Genomic DNA, 23,237 nt, shown 5'->3' on the forward strand with positions numbered 1-23,237 from the left:
TTTTTTTTTACCTGCGCCGAATACAACAGTGAAATGCTGAGTTACAGTCCCTTAACCAACAACGCAGTTTAAATAAAAAATAAGTGTTGAGAAAGTATTTACTAAAATAAACTGAATAAAATATTAAAAAATCAATCAATCAAAAAGAAAAATTGAAAAACAACAAATAATGAAAGAGCAACAATAAAATAGTAAGTTAAGGTCATTGAGGTAATGTGTACAGTACATGTGGGGGGGGGTCAATGCAAATAGTCTGTGTGGCCGTTTGATTAGCTGGAGTCTGGAGTCTGATAGGTTGGGGGTAGAAGCTGTTAATAAGAAGCCTTGTTATTTTATGTAATTGCACTGCTACTATTTATGAGGCCCGATGCTCCACTTGGTGTGATGATGCTCCACTTGGTGTGATGATGCTCCACTTGGTGTGATGATGCTCCACTTGGTGTGATGATGCTCCACTTGGTGTGATGATGCTCCACTTGGTGTGATGAGGCCTGATGCTCCACTTGGTGTGATGAGGCCTGATGCTCCACTTGGTGTGATGAGGCCTGATGCTCAACTTGGTGTGATGAGGCCTGATGCTCAACTTGGTGTGATGAGGCCTGATGCTCCACTTGGTGTGATGAGGCCTGATGCTCCACTTGGTGTGATGAGGCCCGATGCTCCACTTGGTGTGATGCTCCACTGGTGTGATAAGGCCGGATGCTCCACTTGGTGTGATGCTCCACTAGTGTGATGAGGCCCGATGCTCCACTGGTGTGATGAGGCCCGATGCTCCACTTTGTGTGATGAAGCCCGATGCTCCACTGTTGTGATGAGGCCCGATGCTCCACTTGGTGTGATGAGGCCTGATGCTCCACTTGGTGTGATGAGGCCTGATGCTCCACTTGCTGTGATAAGGCCTGATGCTCCACTTGGTGTGATGAGGCCCGATGCTCCACTTGGTGTGATGAAGCCCGATGCTCCACTGGTGTGATGAGGCCCGATGCTCCACTTGGTGTGATGAAGCCTGATGCTCCACTTGGTGTGATGAGGCCAGATGCTCCAATTGGTGTGATGAGGCCTGATGCTCCACTTGGTGTGATGAGGCCTGATGCTCCACTTGGTGTGATGAAGCCTGATGCTCCACTTGGTGTGATGAGGCCAGATGCTCCAATTGGTGTGATGAGGCCTGATGCTCCACTTGGTGTGATGAGGCCTGATGCTCCACTTGGTGTGATGCTCCACTTGGTATGATGAAGCCCGATGCTCCACTTGGTGTGATGAGGCCCGATGCTCCACTTAGTGTGATGCTCCACTTGGTGTGATGCTCCACTTGGTGTGATGAGGCCTGATGCTTCACTTGGTGTGATGAGGCCAGAGAGAGAGAGAGAGAAGATTTAAATACTTGTAAACTATTTCACTCTGTTCAGTACAGTCTAAAGCCAAGCTTGGAGGTGGTGCCGGCATCGTTCATACATTCTAACGTGTGCATCCATTTGCATGACATTACAGTCGTGCTTTGATTATTCTCAACTAGCATCAACAGTCCTACAGGATATTCATAAGGCTGTGGGTGGATGAACAACAGTGTATCTTCACCTATTATTGATTAAATGCAGGCCAGCAAGGGACAGAGGGAGAGAGAGGTAGAGAGGTGGAGAGGGAGAGGTGGAGAGGTAGAAGGAGAGGGAGAGGTGGAGAGGGAGAGGTGGAGAGGTAGAAGGAGAGGGAGCGGGAGAGAGGTAGAGAGGTGGAGAGGTAGAAGGAGAGGGGAGAGAGAGAGGGAGAGATGGAGAGAGAGAGAGAGCGAGAGAGAGAGAGCGAGAGAGAGAGCGAGAGAGAGAGAGAGAGAGAGAGAGAGGGAGAGAGGTAGAAGGAGAGGGGAGAGAGAGAGATAGAGGGAGAGTGCGACACTACAGACGGTAGAGTCCTTTGGTGTTTCCTGGTCATGCTAGACTAGAGGCACACTTACCAGAGATAAATAATAATAGCTACCCTACTCCACAACACATGAAACATTGAACAGGCTCTATGCACGTCAGGCCAGCAGGGTAGTATCTTCTCTCTGAAAGTCAAGTGGATGATGGTTGAGTTTCTGACTCCACTCCACAATTGATATTCTTCTTTCCTTCATTTTTGCCCAGCGATAGACTATCTGTTCTTTTAAAAGTCAAGTTTGTCGCTCTTGAACAAAAAATATATATATTTTACATTACATTAAAGTAATTTAGCAGACACTCTTATCCGGAGCAATTTACAATTAGTGCAACAATCTTAAGATAACTAGGTAAGATAATCACAGCCAGTACATTCTTCCTCAATAAAGTAGCTCAGCAAAGTCAGTGCTAGTAAAAGGGAAATAATGTTGAGTGTTAGTTCCTGAAAGGGTGGGTGGGGGAGGTACTGTGGGATTATGTAACATACTCTTTGAGGATGTAAGGTTTCAGATGTTTTCAGAAGATGGGCAGGGACTCTGTCCTAACTTTTTTTTTTTGGGGGGGGGAGGGGTTGGTTCTACCATTAGGGTGTTTTTGCAGGGTCACAACAAGGTTCTTTACACTCTAGGAGTGGGACACAGTGGCGTTGTCAACCTTGTGGAGAGGTCTAGAAGCGGGCAGGCACTTCCCCGGGAGGAAGAGCTACTCTGTCTTGTCGAGGTTGAGCTTGAGGTGGTGGGCAGGTTAATCTGAAAATATTACGTAGTCGAGTGACTTGGTGTTGAGAGAGAAGAGGGCCTAGAACCGAGCCCTGGGGGACACCAGTAGTGATATATGGTAGGAGCGGCCTGCCAGGTAGGCTGAGACACCCAGCCCTGAGAGGGTGGAGAGGAGGGTCTGATAGAGCCTGAGACACCCAGCCCTGAGAGGGTGGAGAGGAGGGTCTGATAGAGCCTGAGACACCCAGCCCTGAGAGGGTGGAGAGGAGCATCTGATAGAGCCTGAGACACCCAGCCCTGAGAGGGTGGAGAAGAGGATCTGATAGAGCCTGAGACAACCAGCCCTGAGAGGTTGGAGAGGAGGATCTGATAGAGCCTGAGTCACCCAGCCCTGAGAGGGTGGAGAGGAGCATCTGATAGAGCCTGAGACACCCAGCCCTGAGAGGGTGGAGAGGAGCATCTGATGGTTCACGGTGTCGAAGGCAGAGGATAGATCTAGGAGGATGAGAACAGAGGAGAGAGAGTCCGCTTTGGCAGTGAGGACAGCCTTCGTAACACAGAGGAGAGTCATCTGGGTTGAAAACAAAATGAATGTCCCCCACTCCACACTAGGGTGACAAATGGAGGTAATGCTGTATTACTGGAAAATAGTACCTGTAAACTACCAGAATGTTATGTAATTTATCCCAAGACATCTAGTGGCCCTTTTGGGTACTTCAGATCATCCCAGAGGTCCGTAATTATATCTGTCCCTCTGTGTGGCCTTATCACATGTCAAATATATATAATATATAATAATCCGTTTATTTACAAATAAAAAATTGAATGACGAAGCTGTAAAACATTATTCTAAATATACAGTGCCTGTGGAAAGTATTCAGACCCCTTGACTTTTTCCACATTTTGTTACGTTACATCCTTATTCTAAAATGTATTAAATCTTTTTTTCCCCCTCATCAATCTACACACAATACCCCATAACAACAAAGAAAAAACAGGTTTTTAGAAAATGTTTGTGTGACGATAACTAGGAGTGGTGGGTGGAATCAGGCGCAGAGAGCAGGGTTCAGTCGTTTTGTCAAATTTATTCCCCAGCGCAACAAAAACGGATACGCCAGCACACAGGGCGTATATAAGTTGCCAGTCCAAACAATAGGACAGAAATAGTCCGGCGAATAAGGATATGAACAAAATAACACCATCCAACGCAGAGTAACAAAAATCAAGCCCGCACAAATACCCAGCAGGCCTAGTGCCCTTAAATACCCTACAAACAAACCCTAACACAAAACAGGTGTACCCAATTACCCAACAAACAGAAACAAACGGAAAGGGAATCGATGGCAGCTAATAGGCCGGAGACGACGACCGCCGAGCCCCGCCCCAACAGGAAGAGGCACCATCCTCGGCGAGATTCGTGACAGTTTGCTAGTTTATGAAAAATAAAAAAGGAAATATCACTTTTACGTAAGTATTCAGACCCTTTTCTCAGTACTTTGTTGAAGCAGCTTTGGCGGTGATTACAGCATCCACTCTTGAGTCTTGACGCTACAAGCTTGGCACACCTGTATTTGGGGAGTTTCTCCCATTCTTCTCTGCAGATCCTCTCAAGCTCTGTCAGGTTGGATGGGGAGTGTCGTTGCACTGCTATTTCCAGGTTTCTCCAGAGATGTTATATTGGGTTCAAGTCCAGGCTCAGGCTGGGCAATTTCATGGACATTCAGAGACTTGTCCCGGAGACACTCCTGCGTTGTATTGGCTGTGTGCTTAGGGTCGTTGTCCTGTTGGAAGGTGAACCTTTGGCCCAGTCTGAGGTCCTGGGCAGGTTTTCTTGTCAAGGATCTCTCTGTACTTTTCTCCATTCATCTTTACCTTGATCCTGACTAGTCTCCCAGTCCCTGCCGCTGAAAAACATCCCCACAGTATGATGCTGCCACCACCATGCTTCACTATAGGGATGGTGCCAAGTTTCCTCCAGATGTGATGCTTGGCATTCAGGACAAAGAGTTCAATCTTGGTTTCATCAGAGCAGAGATCTTGTTTCTCATGGTCTGGGAGTCTTTAGGTGCCTTTTAGGAAACTCCAAGCGGTCTGTCATGTGCCTTTTACTGAGGAGTGGCTTCCTTCCACTTTACCGTAAAGGCCTGATTGTTGGAGTGCTGCAGAGATGGTTGTCCTTCTGGAAGGTTCTCCCATCTCCACAGAGGAACTCTAGAGCTCTGTCAGAGTGGCCATCGGGTTCTTGGTCACCTCCCTGACCAAGGCCCTTCTCCCCCAATTGCTCAGTTTGGCCAGGTGGCCAGTCTTGGTCGTTCCAAACTTCTTCCATTTAAGAATGGTGGAGGCTGCTGTGTTCTCGGGTACCTTCAATGCTGCGGACATTTTTTGGTATCCTTACCCAGATCTGTACCTCGACACAATCCTGTCTCTGAGCTCTACGGACAATTCCTTTGACCTCATGACTTGGTTATTGCTCTGACATGCACTGTCAACTGTGGGACCTTATATAGACAGGTGTGTGCCTTTCCAGATCATGTCCAATCAATTGAATTTACCACAGGTGGACTCCAATCAAGTTGTAGAAACATCTCAAGGATGATCAATGGAAACAGGATGCACCTGAGCTACATTTTGAGTCTCATAGCAAAGGGTCTGAATATTTATGTAAATAAGATATTTATTTTATTTTACTTGTAATACATTTGCAAAACGTAAATAAACCTGTTGTTCCTTTGTCATGATGGGTTATTGTGTGTAGATTGCTGAGAAAAAAAAGGTTATATTTAATCCGTTATGGAATAAGGCTGTAACATAAGAAAATGTGGAACAAGGGAAGTGGTCTGAATAATTTCTGAATGCCCTGTAAACCACCAACATTGTGAATACCATTGGTGTTTAATATGAGGGTTTCATCATAAACACCCCCTCCCCCCCTAAAAAATATATTTAGTGCAATGAAACTGCCCATGTTCTCTCAGTTTAATAGTAACATGTGTAGAATAGCAGGAAATTAGCTCTAAAACAGTAAGATTTTCTCTCAGCCTCATGGCAAAATGTTTACAATACCATGAGATTAGCAATAAAACTGCTCAGCTTCTCTCCGCCCCATGGCAACAAAACATAGATGTAAACTGCTCAGGTTCTCTCTGCCCCATGGCAACAGAACATAGATGTAGACTGCTCAGGTTCTCTCCGCCCCATGGCAACAAAACATAGATGTAAACTGCTCAGGTTCTCTCCGCCCCATGGCAACAAAACATAGATGTAAACTGCTCAGGTTCTCTCCGCCCCATGGCAACAAAACATAGATGTAAACTGCTCAGGTTCTCTCCGCCCCATGGCAACAGAACATAGATGTAGACTGCTCAGGTTCTCTCCGCCCCATCGCAACAAAACAGAGATGTAAACTGCTCAGGTTCTCTCTGCCCCATGGCAACAGAACATAGATGTAAACTGCTCAGGTTCTCTCCGCCCCATGGCAACAAAACATAGATGTAAACTGCTCAGGTTCTCTCCGCCCCATGGCAACAAAACATAGATGTAAACTGCTCAGGTTCTCTCCGTCCCATGGCAACAAAACATAGATGTAAACTGCTCAGGTTCTCTCCGCCCCATGGCAACAAAACATAGATGTAAACTGCTCAGGTTCTCTCTGCCCCATGGCAACAAAACATAGATGTAAACTGCTCAGGTTCTCTCCGCCCCATGGCAACAAAACATAGATGTAGACTGCTCAGGTTCTCTCTGCCCCATGGCAACAAAACATAGATGTAGAATCCTCAGGTTCTCTCCGCCCCATGGCAACAGAACGTAGATGTAAACTGCTCAGGTTCTCTCTGCCCCATGGCAACAAAACATAGATGTAAACTGCTCAGGTTCTCTCCGCCCCATGGCAACAAAACATAGATGTAAACTGCTCAGGTTCTCTCCGCCCCATGGCAACAAAACATAGATGTAAACTGCTCAGGTTCTCTCTGCCCCATGGCAACAAAACATAGATGTAAACTGCTCAGGTTCTCTCCGCCCCATGGCAACAAAACAGAGATGTAAACTGCTCAGGTTCTCTCTGCCCCATGGCAACAAAACATAGATGTAAACTGCTCAGGTTCTCTCCGCCCCATGGCAACAAAACATAGATGTAAACTGCTCAGGTTCTCTCCGCCCCATGGCAACAACACATAGATGTAAACTGCTCATGTTCTCTCCGCCCCATGGCAACAAAACATAGATGTAAACTGCTCAGGTTCTCTCTGCCCCATGGCAACAAAACATAGATGTAGACTGCTCAGGTTCTCTCTGCCCCATGGCAACAAAACAGAGATGTAAACTGCCCAGGTTCTCTCTGCCCCATGGCAACAAAACATAGATGTAGACTGCTCAGGTTCTCTCCGCCCCATGGCAACAAAACATAGATGTAAACTGCTCAGGTTCTCTCTGCCCCATGGCAACAGAACATAGATGTAAACTGCTCAGGTTCTCTCCGCCCCATGGCAACAAAACATAGATGTAAACTGCTCAGGTTCTTTCCGCCCCATGGCAACAAAACATAGATGTAAACTGCTCAGGTTCTCTCTGCCCCATGGCAACAAAACATAGATGTAAACTGCTCAGGTTCTCTCCGCCCCATGGCAACAGAACATAGATGTAGACTGCTCTAGGCGACTATCCACACTCCCTGATACCAGTCATGGAGAAAATAAATTGCTAAATGAAATTAGTGGTAAATTGATTTCCTGGTCACCTGCAGAGAACTGTGATGCGTGACTATGACAGGGGCGTTGCAATTACACCCGCTAATTACCTTCTACTCCCCCCCCCGGATGTTTCCCGAACATCTAACCCGAGGCTGTATACCATATTCCCTGTATAGTGCACTACTTTTGACCAGGGCCCGTTGGATGCCATTTGGGACACAGACCTAGTTTATTGTGTCTGAAATTCTGACTACGAGTCCGGGAGATTGTCAGAGTGCATCATGGGGGTTTTATGGATGAAGAATTGACTTGAGCTGTTAGAAATTAATGGCAACGATACTTTCGTATAGGGAATGTTGAAGCCTCAGGTTAGATGTGAGCACAGTCAGAGGACCTGAAAGATGAAATTAACGTTCAGCATGAGATGGAATTCACAGCTCAATAATCACTACGACTACGGGTAGGCTGGGGAAAACTATCTTTATAACTCAAGGTGTTATTGAAGTATTCTGTTATAACTCAAGGTAGTAGTGAAGTATTCTGTTATGACTCAATGTAGTAGTGAAGTATTCTGTTATGACTCAATGTAGTAGTGAAGTATTCTGTTATAACTCAAGGTAGTAGTGAAGTATTCTGTTATAACTCAAGGTAGTAGTGAAGTATTCTGTTATAACTCAAGGTAGTAGTGAAGTGTTCTGTTATAACTCAAGGTAGTAGTGAAGTGTTCTGTTATAACTCAAGGTAGTAGTGAAGTATTCTGTTATAACTCAAGGTAGTAGTGAAGTATTCTGTTATAACTCAAGGTAGTAGTGAAGTATTCTGTTATAACTCAAGGTAGTAGTGAAGTATTCTGTTATAACTCAAGGTAGTAGTGAAGTGTTCTGTTATAACTCAAGGTAGAAGTGAAGTGTTCTGTTATAACTCAAGGTAGTAGTGAAGTATTCTGTTATAACTCAAGGTAGAAGTGAAGTGTTCTGTTATAACTCAAGGTAGTAGTGAAGTATTCTGTTATAACTCAAGGTAGTAGTGAAGTATTCTGTTATAACTCAAGGTAGTAGTGAAGTATTCTGTTATAACTCAAGGTAGTAGTGAAGTATTCTGTTATAACTCAAGGTAGTAGTGAAGTATTCTGTTATAACTCAAGGTAGTAGTGAAGTATTCTGTTTTAACTCAAGGTAGTAGTGAAGTATTCTGTTATAACTCAAGGTAGTATTGAAGTATTCTGTTATAACTCAAGGTAGTAGTGAAGTATTCTGTTATAACTCAAGGTAGTATTGAAGTATTCTGTTATAACTCAAGGTAGTAGTGAAGTATTCTGTTATAACTCAAGGTAGTAGTGAAGTATTCTGTTTTAACTCAAGGTAGTATTGAAGTATTATGTTATAACTCAAGGTAGGAGTAAAGTATTCTGTTATAACTCAAGGTAGTATTGAAGTATTCTGTTATAACTCAAGGTAGTATTGAAGTATTATGTTATAACTCAAGGTAGTATTGAAGTATTATGTTATAACTCAAGGTAGTATTGAAGTATTATGTTATAACTCAAGGTAGTATTGAAGTATTCTGTTATAACTCAAGGTAGTATTGAAGTATTCTGTTATAACTCAAGGTAGTATTGAAGTATTCTGTTATAACTCAAGGTAGTATTGAAGTATTCTGTTATGACTCAATGTAGTATTTAAGTATTCTGTTATAACTCAAGGTAGTATTGAAGTATTCTGTTTTAACTCAAGGTAGTATTGAAGTATTCTGTTATAACTCAAGGTAGCAGATAGCCTAGTGGTTTGCACGTTGGGCCAGTAACCGAAAGGTTGATGGATCGAATCCCCGACATCTGTAATTTTTCCCCTGAACAAGGCAGTTAACAAACTGTTCCTAGGCCGTCATTGTAAATAAGTATTTGTTCTTAACTGACTTGCCTAGTTAAATAAAGGTTACACACAGTATTGAATTATTCTGTTATACCTACTTCAACAGTACCTTTAAGTATTCTGTATGAAACTGGACATTAAGTGAAAACCGCAGAGGGAAATGATATAACCACAAAATCCACTGACTATATTATGAACACACCAGTGCAACTACCTGCCAGTGTGATGGACTCCATCGATAGACGTCTATAATCTGAACGTAATGGATTCCATGCAGGTGTCGCTGTATGGGTTGCCTGTTTTATTGTGTTTTGAGGAAAGAAAATATATTTTAGCAATAGATGTTAGTGCTCCTCTGAGGTCCTGTTACGCTGCTACTTGGACACACACTGTTTGATTAAAGACTATATCAAGACTCAGCCTCAAGTGGGTCTCTGAAGCTATAAGGACATAAAACCATCTCAGAGAGAGAAAAAGAGAGGGAGAGAGAGCGAGAGATAGAACGAGAGAGCGACATCAAGAGAGAGAGAGAGGAAGAGAGAGAGCGACATCGAGAGAGGAAGAGAGGGAGCGACATCGAGAGAGAGATAGACAGAGAGGAAGACAGAGAGCGACATCGACAGAGAGACAGACAGAGAGGAAGAGAGAGAGCGACATCGACAGAGAGATAGAGAGAGAGGAAGAGAGAGAGCGACATTGAAAGAGAGAGAGAGAGGAAGAGAGAGAGCGACATCGAGAGAGAGATAGAGAGAGAGGAAGAGAGAGAGCGACATCAAGAGCGAGACAGAGAGGAAGAGAGAGAGCGACATCGACAGAGAGACAGAGAGAGAGGAAGACAGAGAGCGACATCGACAGAGAGACAGAGAGAGAGGAAGACAGAGAGCGACATCAACAGAGAGACAGACAGAGAGGAAGACAGAGAGCGACATCGACCTAGAGAGACAGAGAGAGAAGAAGAGAGAGAGCGACATCGACAGAGAGACAGAGAGCGAGACAGACAGAGAGAGAGCGACATCGACAGAGAGACAGAGAGAGAGGAAGAGAGAGAGCGACATTGACAGAGAGACAGAGAGCGAGACAGACAGAGAGAGAGCGACATCGACAGAGAGACAGAGAGAGAGGAAGACAGAGAGCGACATCGACAGAGAGACAGAGAGAGAGGAAGACAGAGAGCGACATCGACAGAGAGAGAGACATAGAGGAAGACAGAGAGCAACATCAACAGAGAGAGAGACAGAGAGGAAGACAGAGAGTGACATCGACAGAGAGAGAGAGAGAGGAAGACAGAGAGCGACATCGACAGAGAGACAGAGAGAGAGGAAGACAGAGAGCAACATCGACAGAGAGAGAGACATAGAGGAAGACAGAGAGCGACATCAACAGAGAGAGAGACAGAGAGGAAGACAGAGAGCGACATCGACAGAGAGAGAGACATAGAGGAAGACAGAGAGCGACATCGACAGAGAGACAGAGAGAGAGGAAGACAGAGAGTGACATCGACAAAGAGAGAGACAGAGAGGAAGACAGAGAGCGACATCGACAGAGAGACAGAGAGGAAGACAGAGAGCGACATTGACAGAGAGAGAGACAGAGAGGAAGACAGAGAGCGACATCGACAGAGAGACAGAGAGAGAAGAAGAGAGAGAGCGACATCGACAGAGAGAGACAGAGAGGAAGACAGAGAGCGACATCGACAGAGAGACAGAGAGAGAAGAAGAGAGAGAGCGACATCGACAGAGAGACAGAGAGAGACAGACAGAGAGCGACATGACAGAGAGACAGAGAGAGGAAGACAGAGAGCGACATCGACAGAGAGACAGAGAGAGAGGAAGACAGAGAGCGACATCGACAGAGAGAGAGACAGAGAGCGACATCAACAGAGAGACAGAGAGAGAGGAAGACAGAGAGCGACATCGACAGAGAGACAGAGAGAGACAGACAGAGAGCGACATCGACAGAGAGACAGACAGAGAGGAAGTCAGAGAGCGACATCGACAGAGAGACAGAGAGAGAGGAAGACAGAGAGTGACATCGACAGAGAGACAGAGAGAGAGGAAGAGAGAGAGCGACATTGACAGAGAGACAAAGAGAGAAGAAGAGAGAGAGCGACATCGACAGAGAGACAGAGAGAGAGGAAGACAGAGAGCGACATCGACTGAGAGACAGAGAGAGAGGAAGACAGAGAGCGACATCGACAGAGAGAGAGAGAGAAGAAGAGAGAGAGCGACATCGACAGAGAGACAAAGAGAAGAAGAGAGAGAGCGACATCGACAGAGAGACAGAGAGAGAGGAAGACAGAGAGTGATATCGACAGAGAGACAGACAGAGATGAGGACAGAGAGCGACATCGTCAGAGAGACAGAGAGAGAGGAAGACAGAGAGCGACATCGACAGAGACAGACAGAGAGGAAGACAGAGAGCGACATCGACAGAGAGACAGACAGAGAGGAAGACAGAGAGCGACATCGACAGAGAGACAGAGAGAGACAGACAGAGAGCGACATCGACAGAGAGACAGAGAGAGAGGCAGACAGAGAGCGACATCGACAGAGAGATAGAGAGAGAGACAGACAGAGAGCGACATCGACAGAGAGACAGAGAGAGAGGAAGAGAGAGAGCGACATCGACAGAGAGACAGAGAGAGAAGAGAAAGAGCGGCATCGAGAGAGAGACAGAGAGAGACAGACAGAGAGCGACATCGAAAGAGAGACAGACAGAGAGGAAGAGAGAGAGCGACATCGACAGAGAGACAGAGAGAGAAGAAGAGAGAGAGAGCGACATCGACAGAGAGACAGAGAGAGAGGAAGAGAGAGAGCGACATTGACAGAGAGAGAGAGACAGAGACTGTGGTGGACCTCCCCTGGAGCTCGTCATCCCTGGTCCCTCCAGCAACCTCACACCTCATTACCCTTCATATTGCACCCCTGACCCAAGAAGAGCCAGGCTGCCCACCTCGCCCTGCCCCAGCATGCCTCAGTGCGCATTCCAAATGGCAACTTAATCCCCATAGGGCTCTGATCAAAAGTAGTGCACTTTAAAGGGAATAGAGTTCCATTTGGGACGCTCACCAGCCTGGTCTGGCCCAGTCGGACCCTCCAGTGAAGTAGCACACAGCCGACTCCGGCCGCCCGGACAGATCGATGGACCCACCTAGGGGGTGATGATAGAGACATGATGCAGCCACTCATAGTCAAGGAACATCGATCCTGAGGAGAGAGAGATAAAGAGATTGAGAGAGAGGGAGATAGTGAGACAGATATAGATATATAGATATATATATATATATAAATATATATATATATATATATATATACAGTTGAAGTCGGAAGTTTACATACACCTTAGCCAAAAACATTTAAACTCAGTTTTTCATAATTCCTGACATTTAATCTGAGTAAATATTCCCTGTTTTAGGTCAGTTAGGATCACCACTGTCTTTAAAGAATGTGAAATATCAGAATAATAGTAGAGAGAATGATTGATTTCAGCTTTTTATTTCTTTCATCACATTCCCAGTGGGTCAGAAGTTTACATAGACTCAATTAGTATTTGGTAGCATTGCCTGTAAGTTGTTTAACTTGGGTCAAACGTTTTGGGTAGCCTTCCAAGCGGTGAATGAGGGGGAGGGGGAGGGGGAGGGGGAGGGGGAGGGGGGGAGGGGGAGGGGAGGAGGAGGGGGAGGGGGAGGGGAGGGGGAGGGGGAGGGGGGGGGGGGGGGGAGGGGGAGGAGGAGGGGGAGGGGGGGGGGGGAGGGTGAGGGGGAGGTGGAGGGGGAGGGGGAGGGGGAGGGGGAGGGTGAGGAGCAGAGGGACAGATCAGACCAGACCAGACCAGACTAGACCAGACCAGACCAGACCAGACCAGACCAGACTAGACTAGACTAGACCAGACCAGACTAATCCAGGCGAGTCCAGACCAGAGGGACATACCAGACCAGACCAGACCAGACTAGACTAGACCAGACCAGACTAGACTAGACCAGACTAGACCAGACTAGACCAGACTAGACCAGAGGGACTGACCAGACCAGACTAGACCAGAGGGACAGACCAGACTAGACCAGACCAGAACAGACTAGACTAATCCAGGCGAGTCCAGACCAGAGGGACCATCCTCCTGGTTAATCATATAGTACTCAGAGTATTGTTCCTCCTGGTTAATCATATAGTACTCAGAGGATTGTTCCTCCTGGTTAATCATATAGTACTCAGATGATTGATCCTCCTGGTTAATCATATAGTACTCAGAGGATTGATCCTCCTGGTTAATCATATAGTACTCAGAGGATTGATCCTCCTGGTTAATCATATAGTACTCAGAGGATTGATCCTCCTGGTTAATCATATAGTACTCAGAGGATTGATCCTCCTGGTTAATCATGCAGTACTCAGAGGATTGATCCTCCTGGTTAATCATATAGTACTCAGAGGATAGATCCTCCTGGTTAATCATACAGTACTCAGAGGATTGTTCCTCCTGGTTAATCATATAGTACTCAGAGGATTGATCCTCCTGGTTAATCATGCAGTACTCAGAGGATTGTTCCTCCTGGTTAATCATACAGTACTCAGAGGATTGTTCCTCCTGGTTAATCATACAGTACTCAGAGGATTGATCCTCCTGGTTAATCATATAGTACTCAGAGGATTGATCCTCCTGGTTAATCATATAGTACTCAGAGGATTGATCCTCCTGGTTAATCATGCAGTACTCAGAGGATTGATCCTCCTGGTTAATCATGCAGTACTCAGAGGGTATGAACAGGCCTGGAGCACAGTACTTAGTCCTTCCTCTAACTCAGCTGTGTAATGGAAATGTGTTGCTTCAAGAGAAAAGCAGGCTTTGCCCCAGATAAATGTGTAAGTGTTTGCCTTGCACAACACTTTCTCTCTGTCCTCGCGACAAACACTGTTATGTCATTCTATTCACAGTTTCCCCCCCAATTATTCACCCATATTTAATTTGTATTTATTTTTTCTTTTAACAATATTTCATCACCACCAACTCTGTGACTGGTTATGGAAATATGGTTGCCCTTCATTCTAATGACAACATCCTCACTATGTATGAAATGCAGGATTGTTGTTTCTCTATATGTTGGTTTTAGGTCTAGGATTGATGATAATTTAACTAGATGTTGGTATTAGGTCTAGGTCTGATGGTAGATGAACTATATGTTGGTATTAGGTCTGGGTTTGATGATATATTAACTACATGTTGGTATTAGGTCTAGGATTGATGATAGATTAACTACTGTACATGTTGGTATTAGGTCTAGGTTTGATGATAGATTAACTACATGTTGGTATTAGGTCTAGGTTTGATGATAGATTAACTACATGTTGGTATTAGGTCAAGGTTTGATGATAGATTACCTAGATGTTGGTATTAGGTCTATGTTTGATGGTAAATTACCTAAATGTTGGTATTAGTTCTAGGTTTGATGATATATTAACTACTGTTCATGTTGGTATTAGGTCTAGGTTTGATGCTAGATTAACTGCATGCTGGAATTAGGTCTAGGTTTGATGATAGATTAACTATATGTTGGTATTGGGTCTAGGTTTGATAATATATTAACTACTGCACATGTTGGTATTAGGTCTAGGTTTGATGATATATTAACTAGATGTTGGTATTAGGTCTAGGTTTGATGATAGATTAACTATATGTTGGTATTAGGTCTAGGTTTGATGATAGATTAACTACATGTTGGTATTAGGTCTAGGTTTGATGATATATTAACTACATGTTGGTATTAAGTCTAGGTTTGATGATAGATTAACTACATGTTGGTATTAGGTCTAGGTTTGATGATAGATTACCTAGATGTTGGTATTAGGTCTATGTTTGAGGGTCGATTACCTAAATGATGGTATTAGTTCTAGGTTTGATGATATATTAACTACTGTACATGTTGGTATTAGGTCTAGGTTTATTGATAGATTAACTACATGTTGGTATTAGGTCTAGGTTTCATGATAGATTAACTATATGTTGGTATTAGGTCTAGGTTTGATAATATATTAACTACTGTACATGTTGGTATTAGGTCTAGGTTTGACGATAGATTAACTACATGTTGGTATTAGGTCTAGGTTTGATGATAGATTAACTACATGTTGGTATTAGGTCTAGGTTTGATAATATATTAACTACTGTACATGTTGGTATTAGGTCTAAGTTTGATGATAGATGAACTAGATGTTGGTATTAGGTCTAGGTTTGATGATAGATTAACTACATGTTGGTATTAGGTCTAGGTTTGATGATAGATTAACTAGTGTACATGTTAGTATTAGGTCTAGGTTTGATGATAGATTAACTATATGTTGGTATTAGGTCTAGGTTTGATGATAGATTAACTACATGTTGGTATTAGGTCTAGGTTTGATAATATATTAACTACTGTACATGTTGGTATTAAGTCTAGGTTTGATGATAGATTAACTACATGTTGGTATTAGGTCTAGGTTTGATGATAGATTAACTACATGTTGGTATTAGGTCTAGGGTTGATGATAGATTAACTACATGTTGGTATTAGGTCTAGGTTTGATGATAGATTAACTACATGTTGGTATTAGGTCTAGGGTTGATGATAGATTAACTACATGTTGGTATTAGGTCAAGGTTTGATGATAGATTAACTACATGTTGGTATTAGGTCTAGGTTTGATGATAGATTAACTACATGTTGGTATTAGGTCTAGGTTTGATGATAGATTAACTACATGTTGGTATTAGGTCTAGGTTTGATGATAGATTAACTACATGTTGGTATTAGGTCTAGGTTTGATGATAGATTAACTACATGTTGGTATTAGGTCTAGGTTTGATGATAGATTAACTACATGTTGGTATTAGGTCTAGGGTTGATGATAGATTAACTACATGTTGGTATTAGGTCTAGGTTTGATGATAGATTAACTACATGTTGGTATTAGGTCTAGGTTTGATGATAGATTAACTACATGTTGGTATTAGATCTAGGGTTGATGATAGATTAACTACATGTTGGTATTAGGTCAAGGTTTGATGATAGATTAACTACATGTTGGTATTAGGTCTAGGTTTGATGATAGATTAACTACATGTTGGTATTAGGTCTAGGTTTGATGATAGATTAACTACATGTTGGTATTAGGTCTAGGTTTGATGATAGATTAACTACATGTTGGTATTAGGTCTAGGTTTGATAATATATTAACTACTGTACATGTTGGTATTAGGTCTAAGTTTGATGATAGATGAACTAGATGTTGGTATTAGGTCTAGGTTTGATGATAGATTAACTACATGTTGGTATTAGGTCTAGGTTTGATGATAGATTAACTAGTGTACATGTTTGTATTAGGTCTAGGTTTGATGATAGATTAACTATATGTTGGTATTAGGTCTAGGTTTGATGATAGATTAACTACATGTTGGTATTAGGTCTAGGTTTGATAATATATTAACTACTGTACATGTTGGTATTAAGTCTAGGTTTGATGATAGATTAACTACATGTTGGTATTAGGTCTAGGTTTGATGATAGATTAACTACATGTTGGTATTAGGTCTAGGGTTGATGATAGATTAACTACATGTTGGTATTAGGTCTAGGTTTGATGATAGATTAACTACATGTTGGTATTAGGTCTAGGGTTGATGATAGATTAACTACATGTTGGTATTAGGTCAAGGTTTGATGATAGATTAACTACATGTTGGTATTAGGTCTAGGTTTGATGATAGATTAACTACATGTTGGTATTAGGTCTAGGTTTGATGATAGATTAACTACATGTTGGTATTAGGTCTAGGTTTGATGATAGATTAACTACATGTTGGTATTAGGTCTAGGTTTGATGATAGATTAACTACATGTTGGTATTAGGTCTAGGTTTGATGATAGATTAACTACATGTTGGTATTAGGTCTAGGGTTGATGATAGATTAACTACATGTTGGTATTAGGTCTAGGTTTGATGATAGATTAACTACATGTTGGTATTAGGTCTAGGTTTGATGATAGATTAACTACATGTTGGTATTAGATCTAGGGTTGATGATAGATTAACTACATGTTGGTATTAGGTCAAGGTTTGATGATAGATTAACTACATGTTGGTATTAGGTCTAGGTTTGATGATAGATTAACTACATGTTGGTATTAGGTCTAGGTTTGATGATAGATTAACTACATGTTGGTATTAGGTCTAGGTTTGATGATAGATTAACTACATGTTGGTATTAGGTCTAGGTTTGATGATAGATTAACTACATGTTGGTATTAGGTCTAGGTTTGATGATAGATTAACTACATGTTGGTATTAGGTCTAGGTTTGATGATAGATTAACTACATGTTGGTATTAGGTCTAGGTTTGATGATAGATTAACTACATGTTGGTATTAGGTCTAGGTTTGATAATATATTAACTACTGTACATGTTGGTATTAAGTCTAGGTTTGATGGTAGATTAACTATATGTTGGTATTAGGTCTAGGTTTGATAATAGATTAACTACATGTTGGTATTAGGTCTAGGTTTGATGATAGATTAACTACATGTTGGTATCAGGTCTAGGTTTGATAATATATTAACTACTGTACATGTTGGTATTAAGTCTAGGTTTGATGGTAGATGAACTATATGTTGGTATTAGGTCTATGTTTGATGGTAGATTACCTAAATGTTGGTATTAGGTCTAGGTTTGATGATAGATTAACTACATGTTGGTATTAGGTCTAGGATGGATGATAGATTAACTACATGTTGGTATTAGGTCTAGGTTTAATAATAGATTAACTACATGTTGGTATTAGGTCTAGGTTTGATAATATATTAACTACTGTACATGTTGGTATTAAGTCTAGGTTTGATGGTAGATTAACTATATGTTGGTATTAGGTCTAGGTTTGATAATAGATTAACTACATGTTGGTATTAGGTCTAGGTTTGATGATAGATTAACTACTGTACATGTTGGTATTAAGTCTAGGTTTGATGGTAGATTACCTAAATGTTGGTATTAGGTCTAGGTTTGATAATAGATTAACTACATGTTGGTATTAGGTCTAGGTTTGATAATATATTAACTACTGTACATGTTGGTATTAGGTCTAGGTTTGATGATAGATTAACTATATGTTGGTATTAGGTCTAGGTTTGATAATAGATTAACTACATGTTGGTATTAGGTCTAGGTTTGATAATATATTAACTACTGTACATGTTGGTATTAGGTCTAGGTTTGATGATAGATTAACTACATGTTGGTATTAGGTCTAGGTTTGATGATAGATTAACTACATGTTGGTATTAGGTCTAGGGTTGATGATAGATTAACTACATGTTGGTATTAGGTCTAGGTTTGATGATAGATTAACTACATGTTGGTATTAGGTCTAGGGTTGATGATAGATTAACTACATGTTGGTATTAGGTCAAGGTTTGATGATAGATTAACTACATGTTGGTATTAGGTCTAGGTTTGATGATAGATTAACTACATGTTGGTATTAGGTCTAGGTTTGATGATAGATTAACTACATGTTGGTATTAGGTCTAGGTTTGATGATAGATTAACTACATGTTGGTATTAGGTCTAGGTTTGATGATAGATTAACTACATGTTGGTATTAGGTCTGGGTTTGATGATAGATTAACTACATGTTGGTATTAGGTCTAGGGTTGATGATAGATTAACTACATGTTGGTATTAGGTCTAGGTTTGATGATAGATTAACTACATGTTGGTATTAGGTCTAGGTTTGATGATAGATTAACTACATGTTGGTATTAGATCTAGGGTTGATGATAGATTAACTACATGTTGGTATTAGGTCAAGGTTTGATGATAGATTAACTACATGTTGGTATTAGGTCTAGGTTTGATGATAGATTAACTACATGTTGGTATTAGGTCTAGGTTTGATGATAGATTAACTACATGTTGGTATTAGGTCTAGGTTTGATGATAGATTAACTACATGTTGGTATTAGGTCTAGGTTTGATGATAGATTAACTACATGTTGGTATTAGGTCTAGGTTTGATGATAGATTAACTACATGTTGGTATTAGGTCTAGGTTTGATGATAGATTAACTACATGTTGGTATTAGGTCTAGGTTTGATGATAGATTAACTACATGTTGGTATTAGGTCTAGGTTTGATGATAGATTAACTACATGTTGGTATTAGGTCTAGGGTTGATGATAGATTAACTACATGTTGGTATTAGGTCTAGGTTTGATGATAGATTAACTACATGTTGGTTTTAGGTCTAGGGTTGATGATAGATTAACTACATGTTGGTATTAGGTCAAGGTTTGATGATAGATTAACTACATGTTGGTATTAGGTCTAGGTTTGATGATAGATTAACTATATGTTGGTATTAGGTCTGTGTTTGATGATAGATTAACTACATGTTGGTATTAGGTCTAGGTTTGATGATAGATTAACTACATGTTGGTATTAGGTCTAGGTTTGATGATAGATTAACTACATGTTGGTATTAGGTCTAGGTTTGATGATAGATTAACTACATGTTGGTATTAGGTCTAGGGTTGATGATAGATTAACTACATGTTGGTATTAGGTCTAGGTTTGATGATAGATTAACTACATGTTGGTATTAGGTCTAGGTTTGATGATAGATTAACTACATGTTGGTATTAGGTCTAGGTTTGATGATAGATTAACTACATGTTGGTATTAGGTCTAGGTTTGATGATAGATTAACTACATGTTGGTATTAGGTCTAGGTTTGATGATAGATTAACTACATGTTGGTATTAGGTCTAGGTTTGATGATAGATTAACTACATGTTGGTATTAGGTCAAGGTTTGATGATAGATTAACTACATGTTGGTATTAGGTCTAGGTTTGATGATAGATTAACTACATGTTGGTATTAGGTCTAGGTTTGATGATAGATTAACTACATGTTGGTATTAGGTCTAGGGTTGATGATAGATTAACTACATGTTGGTATTAGGTCTAGGGTTGATGATAGATTAACTACATGTTGGTATTAGGTCTAGGTTTGATGATAGATTAACTACATGTTGGTATTAGGTCAACAGTACTCATTCTGTGACTTGACAGACGGTCTTATTCCCCAACCTGGTCTCAGAGCATTTCGTATAATTTGGAACGTAATTCCTACACTCCATTGAGAATGATATTTTACGTTTGGTATGGTATGTATTTGTTTGTGGATGTTCGTCATCCATTTCGTATTTGATACGTTACGAATTCCAATTCATATATGTTACAAATTTTCTAAATTTACAATATGGTCTCAATTTGCAAATGTATGTCATGTTACGAATGCCAATTTGTTGTGGCTAACATTAGCTAGGCGGCAAAAACTAAATGTGGCTAACGTTAGTTAGGGTCAAGTTTAGGAGTTAGGTTAAAGTGTTAAGGTTAGGAAGTGTTAGCTAAATGGGTTATTTCTTATGTGTCAATACCAAACGTAACATATCATACGAATCTGAATGTGTCAGATTTACATTTACTATGTTACATCTTGTCTATGAGACCAGGCTGCATCCAGAGATAATTCTGCTCTCTTGATCATGATCCCTGCGATATTCAGAATGCACTGACCCCACAGGCATCTGGTTTCATCAAACCGGATAATCAACGTAATTAAGTAATCAAATCAACGTAATTAAGGTTGTTAGGAGCAGAACAATGGATACTTCAGACAGAGGCACACCAGGTTCCCCTCCCTCCTTCTCTTAGATAACAAAAATAGTTAATTTGCTCAGTCCTCCCGCTCTGTCTGTCTGTGTGTGTGTGTGAGAAAGATTTAGGAGTTAATTGCTCAGTGGTTGGTCCCACCTCTCTGGTCCTCCGAATCACGTCACTCCGCCCTGACATGGACGTCCTGTTGATGGAGGTAATCAGAGATGGCAGCTAACAGAAGAGCCAGTCAGCACACCCAGGTGTACAGCGGCCATTTTGATTTTGACAGACATTAATTCAGACCCGCAGGCGTCATGGAGGAGCGGGGCGGTGAAACAGCTGTCAGACAGCATTGTGCGTGTGTGTGCGTGTGTGAATTGTGACAGTTTCGCCTGCCGAGGGACGGCCGGGGGTGTGGTGGGGGGGGGGGTACAGAGGAGCAGTGGTGTTCAGTCAGATCCTGATATCCTAATGTACTAATGTGTCCTACCATTGGTCTGAACCCCTAATGTATCCTACCATGGGTCTGAACCCCTAATGTATCCTACCATGGGTCTGAACCCCTAATGTATCCTACCATGGGTCTGAAGCCCTAATGTATCCTACCATGGGTCTGAACCCCTAATGTATCTACCATGGGTCTGAACCCCTAATGTATCCTACCATGGGTCTGAACCCCTAATGTATCCTACCATGGGTCTGAACCCCTAATGTATCCTACCATGGGTCTGAACCCCTAATGTATCCTACCATGGGTCTGAAGCCCTAATGTATCCTACCATGGGTCTGAACCCCTAATGTATCCTACCATGGGTCTGAACCCCTAATGTATCCTACCATGGGTCTGAACCCCTAATGTGTCCTACCATGGGTCTGAACCCCTAATGTATCCTACCATGAGTCTGAAGCCCTAATGTATCTACCATTGGTCTGAACCCCTAATGTAACCTGTCATGGGTCTGAACCCCTAATGTATCCTACCATGGGTCTGAACCCCTAATGTATCCTACCATGGGTCTGAACCCCTAATGTATCTACCATGGGTCTGAACCCCTAATGTATCCTACCATGGGTCTGAACCCCTAATGTATCCTACCATGGGTCTGAACCCCTAATGTATCCTACCATGGGTCTGAACCCCTAATGTATCCTACCATGGGTCTGAAGCCCTAATGTATCCTACCATGGGTCTGAACCCCTAATGTATCCTACCATGGGTCTGAACCCCTAATGTATCCTACCATTGGTCTGAACCCCTAATGTATCCTACCATGGGTCTGAACCCCTAATGTATCTACCATGGGTCTGAACCCCTAATGTAACCTACCATGGGTCTGAAGCCCTAATATGGAATAGGAGGCCAGCCAGTCCTTAGTTAACAGTCATCTTCTATATGTCTCATCAGGAGGCCCAGTGGCCGACAAAGAGAAGAAGAGAGAATTCAGCGAGGTGTCACAGCTCCTTAAGATTGAGAAAATCCAATCCCCTGGACGGAGAGAGAGAGGAAAAGAGAGGGGAAGAGAGAGAGAGAGAGAGAGAGAGAGAGAGAGAGGTAGAGGGGGAGTGAGAGAGGGGGAGCAAGAGAGAGAGAGAGAGGGAGAGCAAGAGAGAGAGGGAGAGGGAGAGGGAGAGAGAGCAAGAGAGAGATGGAGAGAGAGAGAGAGAGGGGAGAGGATGAAGAAAGAGAGAGACAGGGAGAGAGAGAGGGAGAGAGCGTGAGAGAGAGGGGAGAGGATGGAGAGAGAGAGAGACAGGGAGAGAGAGAGAGAGAGAGAGAGAGGGGAGAGGATGGAGAGAGAGGGAGAGAGATAGAGAGAGAGAGAGAGAGGATGGAGAGAGAGTGAGCATTATTACAGTACCAATTATTATTAGCATTATTAGCAGTACCAAGCATTATTATTCTGCTGGGTACTGCATCAGTTTATCTGATGTACCGTACAAAAGTTATAAAAGATTTAAGACATATTACATGTCATATCTTGTATATATACAGCGTTGTAGTGATGTAAATAGTTAAAGTACAAAAGTAAATAAATAAACATTAATATTGGTTGTATTTACAATGGAATTTGTTCTTCACTGGTTGACCTTTTCTTGTGGCAACTGGTCACACATCTTGCTGCTGTGATGGAACACTGTGGAATTTTACTATTCTCTCTGTCTCTCTCTCTCTCTCTCTCTCTCTCTCTCCCCACTCTCTCTCCATCCTCTCCCCTCCCACCTATCCCCTCCCACCTATCCCCTCTAGTCTACAGTGGCAGATTCCTCTGACTTTAGCAGTGGGGAATTCGACTTACAAATCAACAGAAGTCATCCTCTGGATCTCCAATAAAACAGGTACCTTCTA

The 23,237-nt window shown here is 42.2% G+C and overlaps 1 protein-coding gene across 1 annotated transcript in view; it reads left to right on the forward strand.

The window, feature by feature from the left end:
- Positions 1-23,237, forward strand: part of LOC135515572 (thyrotropin-releasing hormone-degrading ectoenzyme-like) — a 484,406-nt gene that overhangs the window by 385,538 nt on the left and 75,631 nt on the right. Inside the window, exon 10 of the mRNA XM_064939193.1 lies at positions 23,139-23,227. Within this exon, the coding sequence (XP_064795265.1) occupies positions 23,139-23,227 (89 nt within the window). The remainder of the gene's footprint in view (positions 1-23,138; positions 23,228-23,237) is intronic.

The sequence above is a fragment of the Oncorhynchus masou genome, chromosome 27 (assembly GCF_036934945.1).
Source record: "Oncorhynchus masou masou isolate Uvic2021 chromosome 27, UVic_Omas_1.1, whole genome shotgun sequence".
NCBI classification, from domain to species: domain Eukaryota; kingdom Metazoa; phylum Chordata; class Actinopteri; order Salmoniformes; family Salmonidae; genus Oncorhynchus; species Oncorhynchus masou.